Here is a 13,350-nt window from a genome sequence, read left to right on the forward strand (position 1 = left end):
TCTCAAGACATGAGACATGACCACCTTCTTGTGAAGAGAACAATAACTAGGCGCAATGATGCAGGTCATGTTGGTCATTAGCGAGTGATCAACATATAAGTAGCAGCTGCAGCAGTATCGGACTCTCTAGGTGGGAGAGCTGGGGATTTTTGTCCAGCAGCAAGCCTGTCTGAATATGAAGATGAGGAGATTTGGAGGTAGTTTAGGCGGGTAGAGTGGACAGCCGTGCCCTTATGTCACACAACATGGAACGGGGAATGAGGTGAAGTTAAAGTTAGCAGGTAGATGGAAAGGTTACAAGGTACAGCGAGTGTTATGGTGGTGCAGACAACTACTACTGCAGTTAACTAAGCAAAAAGCAAGTATCTTAAATCAGTGCCACACTGAGCAGCTTCCCCTTTTCACTCTAATCCACACATCAATGTCTTTAGAATTAAATGCATTTAAATAAGCAGTTAAGAATGCTTACTTTGGTGCGTGTAATATCATTTGATACATAATCACAAACATATACATTGCTTTTAAGGTAGCGTTAGCTTTTTTTTCAACTAGCAAGCACAGAGCAGTGACTCTAAGTTGAAAAAATTGTTGTAGTTGGCTAAAACGAATGGGAATTTGATGAAGCAGAGTATGGTGAGGCAAGTGTTCTGAACTAAAGGCTTTTGATGTGAGGTCACTGCCCCGTACCACTGCAGCCTACTACTGCAAGCAGTTGTGCGTGAGGTGCAGGCAGGGTCTAACCCTGTATGTAAGCTATGGAGTGGGCTTTGTGAAGTGAGCTCTCTGCCATACACCGCCTTAGCAGGTGTGGATATTGCAGCAGCAGGGAGTAAATTGGCATTGGCACAGGAGAGCACAAGTGTCAGTAGCAATGGGCCAATGAGAGTGGGGTGAGGGTGGGAGCAGCAGTGTTTGGAGCAGTATCAAGGAGCAACGGTTACTGACCCCTCACTCAGCTGGATAAAACTACTGGTCTCCTCGTGGGGGTCATCCTCGGGGGTTATATGGGACCAGCTCCCCATGCTCTCTTCACTGCTAGCACTCATAGAACGCTTGTCGCTCTTCACTACTGCAGCCACCGCCACAGCTGGCCTTTCCCTCTCACTGCTGGGGAGAGCAAACCGCAAGATGGTGGGAATGACCATCGAATAGTTTTGCACAATGTCTGCAATGTGTAGTTACTTTTTTCCCCAATGTTGTTCCAATGTTCCTCTGTTCATTATGTATAACCCTAAGTCATTTTAAGGAGTGAAGGCAGTATTGGGACAGTTTCGGCTCTAAAAAATGATAGATACAGTACAGTAACTTCATACAAACGACAAGCCTTTGGAACTTGAAATACCTGTGCACCACATAAAAATCAAGCTAATTAATATCAATATCTTTAGTGCATCAGCAAACTACACTCCCCAGCGGCACTGTTGGATTTCACTGTTTCTCAGGAAACTGATTAAATTAAGTCATAATCAGATGATTGAGGGCTGCCATCCTCGACAATTCCTGAGGGAAATTAGGTTTTATTGACTAGGCGAGTGATTGCGTTCCACTCTTACACAGGGGACAAACAGATGCACTCCACTTGTTCCTGGATTACATGTATTGTAAAGTGAAAAGGAGCATGTCTTGCGACTCTCCAGAGGCCTGGGAGGCTTTCAGCTGTTTTCCTCTCATTTACTATTGAACAGGTCTTATTTTGAGGATCTGAATGTCTTTAAAACACTCAAATTGATTCCCTACATATGGATATTAAATTTTTACTTTCCTCTATAAACCTATCTTGCATATTTGCAGGTCTTTCCACTTATACGTTTTCAGCAGGTTCATTTGACTCCAGACTGAGACGCACTATGAACTGCTCCAGTTGTCATTACCCCCAGAATACGCACTAAAATGTCTTCTGGGAGAGTCTCCTCTGCCTCCTCTGAAAGGCCAATCAGACACAGTGAAACACAGAGTGAATTTTGTCTTTGATTGTGTCTGGTTTGAATAAAACTGACCATGTCTAACAATCAGAAGGACTACATACCCTTATTACAAATTAACTGACTTTATATAAACACCATTCTTCCAATTGCTGCCAAACAACATCTCCCAAGCAAGCTTTAACCTAATGTGACACCCAAATTCCTTGCTATTTTAGTTGTGTCAATATAATCCAAATACATATTGAGTGTCTTGTGGTTTTAGTGGGTTAGCCAAATATAAGTGCAGCTTGTACCTGATCAAGGTGAGTCAAACAGCCCCATAGTGGATAAAAGATGAAGACACTAAAAGCTTTCTGCACACACAGTTCATCACCCAGATAGTGTGAGTCACAGCCTAACCAAAGGTTTATCAAACCTCACACACTGCTAAAATAGATACATTTTCACAGTGAATGTACAGACAATCTGTGTACCTGCCACTCTTTGATCAGAAAATCTCTAAAAATAGTTTGGACATTTGTAGGGCCTGGACTCCATTTTTTTTGTGCTAATTTTCTCAGACAGCTTTTAATGTTTACCTTAAAAAAAACGTGATTCTTTATTTCTCTCTCTCTTTTAAGACAGATTAATCTCTACTTTCACATCTACAGTATGATGATGATTCTGGTGCTAGGCTATAAAGAAAAAATGTTCTGCCTGAAGGGAGGTGTCTGACTCTCACACAGAAGGAAAGTGAGCGCTGTACTACCTGCTGCCGTTGGCCGTAGCTCTCTCCGTACGCTTGGTAGTTGACACGTCTGGGGGTGTTTCCTCAGGTCCTCCTCCTGTCCTTTCAGGGTTTAAAATAGTCTCTTCATCCCTCTGATCTCCCTCAATGTGGATCAGTGGCACATCTCTGGGGCCCCTCATGCGGGGTGAGCTGCTATGACTCCTCCCAGATGCTACTGTAGTACCAGTTTGCTCCTGGCTGGACCTTCTCCGACTACAACTTAGATGAGATTGTTTGAACCCCCTCCTCCTTTCACCAACAGGCATGTGCGGCTGTGAGAGCATCCCAGGTGTACCTCCAGCTACATCTTGCTGGCCCCCCAGTGCAGACCTGCCTATATCTACAATGTCAGCTGCCAGGCGATTGGCAAACTGCTGCACATGGGGCTGGGAGTCTCCTGCAGCCTCCAGCTCAATACTGTCCTCTGGATCAGCAATAATCTTGTTCTTTCTCATCAAGGACTCAATGGAGCTCGACCAGGTCTCATGAATCAGCATATCAGTAATATGGTCAGTCTTACCCCTTTGATAGAGGCAGGAGTCTGACTTACACAGTCCTGTGGCTGACACTGAGTTGGTGGGGAAGATATTTAGTGTGTCTCCATGCACATTGCGTGCGAATCCATCAAAAGAGTTTGCTTTAATGGGTGAGTTGACAGTCAGTCGCGAGTCTGAGGAGCGCCGGTCTGGGACAGAGGACTGTCTTATACAGAAGGGTGTTCTAGGGGAAGGGGGGAACAGGCTGTTGCTCCACTCCTTAGTCTTGGCGATGCCATACTCTCGGTTCTCCTTGTCCATGTCCCGAAGCATAAACCTGTAGAACTCCTCTGTTATGCTCTCTGTGCTAGACTGTTTGGACAGGCAGGATGAGGTCCTGACATTAAGGTGACCATTTTTCTTTGATGCAGCCTGTTGTACAGCTGCAGTCAGAATGCTGCTGGCATTTTTCCCTGCGTAGTAGTCCAGCAGAAGGTCAAAGCCCCTTCCCTCAGTCTCCATCTGGTTTACCATGAAGCGTGAGAACTCATCTGTGATGCTCTCACAGCTGGACTGCTTAGAGATTGAGCTACCACGGCTCAAGTTCTGACCTAACCGACTGCCAAGGCCCAGGGTGTTGAGTGTGCCTGAGGGGTCTGCGTCTTCTTCTGGAATGCTCTCATAACTAGATGCCTTCCCACGGCTCCACCTCTCACACTGTAACCTACTGCGTGGCTGGCCTGTTTTGGAGGTATCCACCACATTAAGCTCAGGGCAGTTCATAATCCTGGCCGTGACTTCAGAGGCAAAGAGAGCAAATGGGTCCTGCGGTTCATCTAGGTTTACTGATTCGTCCACCACCCTGTTCACCAGCCGCTCCATCAGCTCTGGTTGCTCCTCTGTTTTCCTCTTGATCTCACTAAGGCGTGGTGCCCGATGTTTCTTGGAGGCAACATTGCTACTCTGAGCCTCTTTCCTCCTGAGCACTGTGCAGCAAGCAGGAATCAAGTAGGCTTCTGGCCCTTCGGTAGACATCCCTTTTAGGGCACAGAACCAGGGTTGTTTCCCAGTGTTGTTTTCCAGGCAGATGGCTGCCAGTTCTGTGGCCATAGACACCACTGTAGCAGCCAAATCATCAGCATAGCAAGTAATAGGTGTCCTGGACTCTGAATCCATTCTCCAAGAGAGCAGAGAACTGCAAGAGTTGAAGGACGACTGGGGTGTGAGGGAGGCCTGTCTGCTGTCGCTGCCTGTCACTAGACGCCCCCTCCTGTCTGTGCTATGAACTTGAATTTCACATAAAGGTTCTCTGATTGCACCACTGCCCTGTTGGATCTGCTGGTGGTCAAAGAAGTCCATAGCAGGCAAATGGGTGGATTTTGACTGACTTTGTCTGCATGATGACTGGTGCTGCTCTTTGCTGTGTGCTGTAGAGGACGATCCAATGATTTCACTTTCCTCAAGCACATATTTCTCCTTCAGCCCAGGAGCCATGGGAAGCTTATCTGTGCCGTGTAGTATGCTGCAGTGGTTATCACAATTAGTGGACTGGCCATGGCCAATGAAGCACTGTAATTGACCTAATGGATCCCTACTCTCCTTTGTGGTTGCAGGCTCCCTAGCACAGGTATCACCTTCTTGCATCTCAAATGACCCTTGCTCACATCTAGAGATGTGACTGATTTTCTTCTGTGTCAGACGAAGTATATCAAACAGCAAATTGTTAACACTCTCCTGCAGAAAACCCTGAAGGCCTGGCGAATCTTTTCCAGTACCCTCCAGTTCTTTTTGCATTTTTGCTTTCTCTAAAGCATGCTTGAATAGGCTGTCTGCCACCTCATTTATCAAGTCATCCATCTCTCTTTCATCCGTGTAGGATTGTTTTGGACAAGTAATGCCATCTACTATCTTGTTATGTGTGGTCTCCAGCAGGTGGGCTACACTTCTGTAGCCTTGTGGCTGAGTCAGCACCTCCGCTGCTTCCCTGTGTAGGACCTCAGCAATGTTGGCACGAAATGCTTCAACGCTGGTACCCTGTGCCACACTGCAGTGCAGCGTGATGGCTGCAGAGGCTTCTGCAGCAGACATCAGACCACGGGATGCCGTGTAGACTTCAGCGGAATCTTCTTCGGAATCACCACACTCCCCAGACTCCTCTGTTAGCTCTACAGCTGCTACAGCACCAGCTACCTGAGCCATGCCACACATGGCTGAGGAGAAGGAGTAGTCATCTCTTTCCTCTTGTTCCTGCAGCTCCTCCTCAGAATCTTCCTCTGAAGTCGAATTCATGGCAAGCTGTTCTGTCAGCTGTGGGTTGGTAATGGTGCCAATGACACTGGCAGCACAGGCCAAAGCCACCTCTACATGTTTGGATGGGTGTCCTCCATTATGATGGGGGATGTGAGCCTGTGTCCCATTCTCTGGCATCTCTGCAGCTTTGCCAGTGATATCCTTGTCAGGCACATGGGATACCTGTGTCTCTGGCCATTCTGAAGTCCCGTCAGAACTGTCTGGGCTTTGAACTATAACAATCTTGGGGAGTTCAAAAGAACAAGTGCGCTTTTGGGAAGGCTCTTTGGTCTTTGATGGACCAGTGGCATTGGAAGGACAACTAGAGAGGGACACGCTGACAGCAGCCTCAGAGACAAAGGAAGTTTCATCTTGGGAGAGGCGTATGAAGGCATCTTGCAGTACTGACTCGGCCAGATTGGTGGCGTAGTGACCAGCTGATTCCTTAGTATGGAGGCTTGCTCGCCGATGCCCTTCCCTTTTCACCTCAGCCTCCTCCCTGTTCTGATGATGGGCCAGCTGTCCCCTATGACATGCAAGTCTGACGCAGTGTGTCTGTGCGACCTCAACCAAGCTCTCTGCCAGGTCACCACTCTCTGGTTCTGTAAAGAGACAGGGGAAAACGGGAAAGACAGGAAATGAAACATGTCCACATTGTTTAGAATGCAGCTCCACCAGTTTCTCAAAGTGTCACAGCAAGAGTACACCATTACCCTGTTTAACCCTTCAGTGAATAATGGAGCTGGGTCATGTCTTGTTTGGCGTTCAATTTTCCCTTGAATAAAATTCCAGAGAATTATTTCCATCTAACACATTTCATTCTTTACTGGGGTATCTCAATGGCAATAAATATATACTTCTTACTTGTGTTAAACATTTTCAGTCACTATAGAAAACTTTCAGTACTTGCTACACAACTGTAGTGTTGCTGCAACCCCCCTTCATTCAACTCAATATTTGTTTTATAAACTTGGAAGTCTGATCAATAAAAACTAGGGCTTTGACTTTTGCCCAAAAATCATAATCGAAGTTTGTTTGTGGATTAATATTAACATTTGAATATTATTCGAATATTTATTAATAATATTTTGACCATTAAATGCCTTCAGTAAGACCTATATTCGTATCAAACTTAAAGGGGTGATATAATGATTATATAGGGTATTTCACACTGTTCCTTAAGGTCTCCAAATAGGGTATGTAACATTGGTTGGGCTGAAAATGGCCTGGTTGATATTTTATTGGCCCTTGTGCATCCCTGTGTTTTGGCCCTATTTCTAACAAGAGCTTTTCTTCCAAATATGGTGCTCATGAATGCTCATGAATATTTAGATGACCTGCACGCTAATTAGTTGAGCGAATCCCCATACACACACATTGAAGACGAGACAGTAGGTCTCATATTTCAGACACTGCAATGTTTCATTACCAAATTCACTTCTGAGACTTTTTTATTCAAGAAATCAACTATAAAGCTCAAATATGGGCCGTTTTTAAGAAACATGTAAGGCTAATTGCAAATTTGGTAAGACGTGTCGGACTTTAGGAGCTCCACACAGTCTGACGAGAAAGCGGCAGCCTGTTGGGCTCAATACCCAGGTCAAAGTCACCGTGGAGCTGGGCGGCTGCCAGCATAACTATAATATATTTACAGTTTGAATTTCGTCACAGCGCTTATATCAAAACTACCCCAAGGTCTTACAAAGCTAACAGTTCAATTTAAGGCGTTTTTTTGAACGTGAGAGGTCTTGTTAGGAGGAGCAGCTAGCTAGCTATGTGTCCCATTCAATACAATGGGAAAAGATCACGGCTAGCTAGCTACACTTTCGGCAAAACTATAGTATATTTACAGTTTGAATTTCGTCACGGCACTTATATTACAAGTTCCCTAAGGTCTTATAAAGCTAAGGCCGGTTACACACTGGCTGCGTGGCGTGAGCATGGTGTTTCTGTTGCATGTCAGTTGCGTGGATTTTTCTATGTCTTTACACACCAGAAACATATCTGACGCGGTGCTGCTGCTGCTGCTAGCCTTGTCGGTACACGTTTCCCAAAAGCCTTAATAAAAACAAATACAATGTTATATACTGAGGTCTAGTTTGATGTCAGCAATAATGTCACAGTAGTTAACATATTTTTTAACTCTGTCGACGTGGCTTTTCACCGTATCTTACACTGCAATAAAGGTATTTTGCTAGCTTTACAATACTACAGTATCTAAGTAAGATAGATGTTATCATCATTCACTGATCTAAGACCTAACTAGCAATGATACAGTCATGCCTCAACACTATTGTAAACATTACAGTTATAAGAAACTGAACAAACTACATGATGTGGATAATGGTGGTTGCACATGATGGACATGAGTTGTCTCTTCTTTAAAGTTTTTAAAGATAATCTTAAAATCAGGATCACACTTCTATCTATTTTGCAGGTCTTTCTGTATTCTCAGTTGCTCAAGGAAAATGCCATCACATCACAAAATGTCTTGGAACAGTCACTTCACTGCAGCCCCAATTTTTTCTCTGGAGGTAATGAGGCTCACCATTTCTGAAACCATCATCTTCGCTGTCATCACCAAGGTGTTCTGAGGCCGTCAGGAAGTCTTCTTCTATGGACGAGATGGAACGATTAGTGTCGTCATCGATTCTCTGCCTGGCTGCTCGACCCGGCTGAAGCTGTTGCTCCTTTCCCCACTGCAGACCAATCAGGAACTTGTTGATCTCGAAGATGATGCTGCTAGGTTGGGTGGAGCGCCTCTGCCCTGAACACTGAACCAGGCACACACCTGTACTTCTCTGCTGCTGCTGTCCACCCTGAATGGAACATGCACAGATTCCTATTATGCATTGCACACAAAGGGACACATAAATACAAACACATTATGTATTTACAAAGTTCATACACACACACACACAAACACACACACACACACACACAAAAGGTACACACCAATCATGCATAAACACACAGTGGGCGTTACAGTCACAACATAATAGGTAACACTTTACTTGAAGGTATCTACATAAGAGTGACATGACACTGTCATGAACACATGACACTGTCATGACACAGTCATAACACATGAACCCTAACCCTAACTCTAAGCCTAACCATAGAGAAATGTTGCATCATAAACGTTTATGACTTGTTTATAATGTTTATGACACGTTCATGACAGTGTCATGTCACTCTTACGTAGATACCTTCAAGTAAAGTGTAACCAAATAATATTATAAACATCCTAAACCTCCGGGTTCAGTGGGTTTAGGTTGCTCTCATGCCTGTTTTTCTTCCTTTTATTCAATATAATATCAACTCATTGGATGTGCTCATGCAAGTTTAATTGTCTGTGCAGGCCCCTCAGGCAACAGTTTTATACAATGATGAATTTGGAGAGATTCAAAAAGTCTATGAGATGGTCAGTGGCCATAAGGGAACATTGCATTCGAAGATTATTACCAACAAAAGCAGATAGGGATATAAGTCAGAAGCAATAGTTTGTGTTTTTAAGTATTAAGCATCCACTGTTGTTGGTTTTCTGTCCACCACGTGGTTCCATGTTAAAGAGGATGATATGTTTTTAATGGAATGAATGTGGGAGAATTATTACAGTAGATAAAATAAATGAGGTTCCTCCAGTGGATTTTTCCTAGCACAAAAGGTTCAAATCTAATCAAACAAAATTGCAGGACAAAAGCTTGCACTCTCTGCCTCGCACTCCCGGCCAGTTAATTCAAAGGCTAAAAATACTTGGAAGTATTTGAAGACATCACCGCAAACTCACCTGAGATGGGGAGAGAGGGTGTGTTTGGCAAGTGTCTGAGGCTTCTAGGCCACCGAGCAGTAGGATCTCATTTTCTTTCGGCTGGTGGACAGTCAGCAATTCAACGAGCTTTGGCAGGTCTGGAGACACCGATGCCAATTTCTGCAGGAGACATGCCGAGCACAGAGACAATGATCAAAAGAAGCTTTTCTTCAAGGGACTTCAAAACTGGATGTAATGCATTCTCTTTGGTTCCAACTCAGAGACACAAAGTTATACAATTCTTACTGTGCAAAGTCTTGAGCCATGTGCAATGCTTATTGAAGCTTCTCTTTGCAAAAGACTGCAAAATCTGCATATTATCTAAACAAATCAACCCTCTAATTATGGGTAATGATTTTGATTCCATGGCAACTGAGCTATTGACTAAATGTGAAATACAGAGAACAGAGTTCCTGGAAGATGAAAAGTGGGCGGGAAAGAAAAGGGGATAACGCATGAGGGACGAGAGGAGGGAAAGAATGTGGGATGAGGATTCTGCTAACCTTGATGCTTTTGTCATCACGATAGTCCGTTTTCTGAGGGTCCAGATTTACAAAACAGATCTGATAAGAGACAAAAAAGAGAAGGACAACACATTATAGTGACAGTGGGAACGGAAAGATTATGCCACAGAAGCTGAGCAGGAGCATGGTAAAAAGTGTCCCAGATGTCAGATGTTAGAGTGCTGTAAAGGGAAGGTTACTGCATTGCCTTTTCCACTGCACAAATTCTACAAACCAAGACAGAAAGTCATTCAACTATAGCAGTTGTCTGTCGTCTCTGAATAACCACTGTAAGGCACTGTCTTTTATTTGCACAGGCCTTTCTAAGACTAAGACTTTGTTTCTCAGGGGATGCTTGCAGCCAGTGTACACCATCAGCAGTGATTTTCTTTCCATCTCTGTACCTCTTTTTCTGCTGTTCTCTTCCTAAGTCTCCCCTCCTTTACCGTGCTTCTGTCACACCCTCTGCCTCCTCCTCTTCCCATCTCACCCACCTTCGCTTCTGGCTGCACGTTTAATGGTGTGTGATGAAGTCCTCATGTCAGTGCTGGGAGTCTGGGACTGTCTGCCGGCTGCTGTTTGATTCTACAGCACACAGCCTCTGATCTAAGTTGACGGAGCCAAGTTAGTCCTGTGCGGCTAAATGGATCAAGCACGTCACCAACAGTATTTAAGGGGATGGTTAAGTTCCCACTTGTGCGTCCATACTCATCATGTATATGTGTTTTTGGGGGATGTGACCTATTTGAGTCACAAAGACATACATTTTTATACATGTCATGCTTGTCATTACTAATCAAAACTAATGTGAATCACTGAGGCAGTCTATCTTGTCAATGCAAAACACGCACAGGTGGGATCCTGCTGTCTCTCTTTTACCTCTGCCATCTCCATATCCGCTCTGCCTGCTGCTATCTTTCCCCCTTCTCTCCTCTCTAGACCTGCGAAAAATATATATAGTTTCAAATAATCGCATCTCGACACACATTGCTGTTTGAAATAATTTCCCTTGAACTACCTGAGGTGTGCTCGATTCATCGGGCTATGCTTCTAAACAGCCTCAGCACATGCAAAATAGCATATATTTTCCATGACTTTCATCTTTTTTCATGTATCTGTGTGGGATTTATTCCCAGAAAGTCATGGCAAGGTATAGAAGCAACAATAGACCTAGCATCAATGTCTATATAATGTTTATTCTATTTCTTCTTTAAAATCATGTCATTTTGTCTGTCTGTTCTCTCACTGCAGATTTAAAAGTGAAGCAACACATCTGCTGCAATACATAGGTCAATATGCTCATGAGTTTATATTTCAAAATAAGCCTATGGTTCTGCTACACTTTGCATTTTACCTTTCCTTTAGAAGACAGTGTTTTACCATAGTAAAAGCTAAGATTAGGAAGGAATGATGCTTGGGAACAACAACAACTGTCTGCAAAGCCAGATCTAATGTCCTTCAGCTGAAACGGTAATGCGGCACATTCAGAACAGGCCAATTTCCCCCTCACCTCCAATCTGGTATCCTCCAGTCAAACATAATATTTTCCAATCTAACAGGTCTAATGTGCTGAAAATTGCCGCTTGAAAATCAAGTCAGTTGAGTTTAAAAAATGGGAAGTCAATGACAGCTGACAATGACAATTATTTGAAAAGGTTTTTTTTCTGTCTCACACTGATCAAACCAAAAGTTTTTTTCCTTTGCTTTTCATGAACTGCATGTGTCACCTATAACATTTATCTGAATACCAAGAGGATTGCTCCGTGTTACTTTTTCCTCAAAAAAACAGCACTGGGCAGAACAAACAGTTTGTTCATTTGCTCGTCTGTTCGGATCAGTTTAGTGAGGGTGATGAGGACCTTTTTTGTCAGAATAGCTGTTAAATGTCAACGGCATACAAATAGGAACTGAGATCATTCCACACCATTTACTGAAACCAAAGACAATAGCTTGATTTTGCCACTTGCTGACCCTTGTTTGATAAAAACAATTCTCTTTTTGCTCCGTATCTGGATGCAGATATATGCCCTTTATCAAAATGGTAATATGCTACGAACAAAGAATCACCTTATGGCTTTTCCTCTACACTATAATGCATGAACAAGCACAAGCCTGCAGAGTTCTAATTTGGTATCTAACTACATTTTCCATTTCTATCCATATCACAATATATAAATAAGAGGTTTGGTGCCCTTGCTCAGGAGCAACTCAGCAGTATTCACGCGTACTGATATTGGAAATCATCCTGGAAAAGCGGCAAACACATATTACCCTGCCTGCCAACACATCGCCTGCAGATAACACACAGTTTGAGGAAAAGCGAGGCGAGTAATCCACGATTTTGACCTTGAGAAGGGTTGAAGCAATTTAACCCCATCAGACGGTGAGAGCCGAGGGGCAGTTGTTCTAAATTTGGGAACCAGAGGACCGTCTAGTCATCTCTGTGTCCATGTGTGACACAAGCCCAGGGACATGTTCTGATTCTGTTCTGATTTTTCACAAACATACCAGACGATGCAGACTTGTGCTTCTGCCTGTCTCTGAAGGAATGATCATGTAAACAACAGTTGAGGAATATAAAGTGGGGGAAAAGAAACCAAATAAAGAGCCAGAGAGGGTGAAAGTAATGGTAGGATGTGTGGATACACTGATACCATAGACGTCTACTCTATACTCAAGGGCTTAATAGTGCTCCAGATGAGAGAGAGAGCCAGTCATAACACTGTTAGGACACATAGTTTTGACTGATACATCACTGATTGTTTGCAAACTGTTAGCCAACAGTTGAAGCAGATACAGAGCGTATTATTCAAGATTGATGATGATGATGATGAATCTAAGATCATCATTATCAAGATATCCACTCTCGGTTTAACTCTGTGTTTGAACTCCACCAAATCCTGAGAGAAAGATCTGGCTTTTGAGCTGCTAAATGCTCCATTGTGTTGACCAGCTAGTGGCTAACTTTGTCTGTTTGCTGTGTGGTGCTGAGCAGGTAGCACATGGATGTTTTTTTGGAGCTTTGTTGCAGAAACAGATGCCAGCTGCAGCTGGAAACGATGCTATGGGAGCGGTGAGAGTTAACCAAAACTCCAAGGTTGTGGGCAGGAAAACCAAAACAAAGAACTAAAAGGCACTGTAAAGCTGCAGAGTCCTGGGTACATCATAACAAGTTACCTCTTTCATATACAAGTAATCATGTTGTTAATGTAAACATATTGATCATACCCACTTTAACGTTAGGGATTGTCGTCAGGGTTGAAAACACCACTGACTGTTTGTTAGATGACATCCATCCAACCAAACAACCTCACTGTGATGTTTTGCAGCAGTACAAGATCATGATACTCCCTGCTTTGTTACTGAATACATCCATCACATATATTGTTTTTTAGCTGTTTAAAAAACCCAAATTCAATACACACAGCTTCATGTGTGGTGTCAACACTCTGGAGAGATCTGGGTGTCTCTCCACATCTTCTCACTTCACTAGATGCCCGACCCATGTAACTGTGCAGCTGTGCTCAACATCGGCCCAGCCAAGCAAAGTGAAACTCAGGGTGACTCTGACCACCTG

At 43.7% G+C, this 13,350-nt stretch overlaps 1 protein-coding gene across 6 annotated transcripts in view; it reads right to left on the minus strand.

The window, feature by feature from the left end:
- Positions 1-13,350, minus strand: part of LOC120546637 (SPHK1 interactor, AKAP domain containing) — a 133,250-nt gene that overhangs the window by 7,044 nt on the left and 112,856 nt on the right. For 5 of the 6 annotated variants that reach the window (XM_039781734.1, XM_039781743.1, XM_039781770.1 and 2 more), the window contains 5 exons: positions 9,774-9,833; positions 9,250-9,390; positions 8,008-8,278; positions 2,674-6,061; positions 946-1,107 (listed from right to left, as the gene is read on the minus strand). In XM_039781734.1, coding sequence (XP_039637668.1) covers positions 946-1,107; positions 2,674-6,061; positions 8,008-8,278; positions 9,250-9,390; positions 9,774-9,833 — 4,022 coding nt within the window. The remainder of the gene's footprint in view (positions 1-945; positions 1,108-2,673; positions 6,062-8,007; positions 8,279-9,249; positions 9,391-9,773; positions 9,834-13,350) is intronic. The other variant, XM_039781761.1, reaches the window with a different exon arrangement.

This window comes from Perca fluviatilis, chromosome 2, assembly GCF_010015445.1.
Source record: "Perca fluviatilis chromosome 2, GENO_Pfluv_1.0, whole genome shotgun sequence".
In the NCBI taxonomy this organism is placed as follows: domain Eukaryota; kingdom Metazoa; phylum Chordata; class Actinopteri; order Perciformes; family Percidae; genus Perca; species Perca fluviatilis.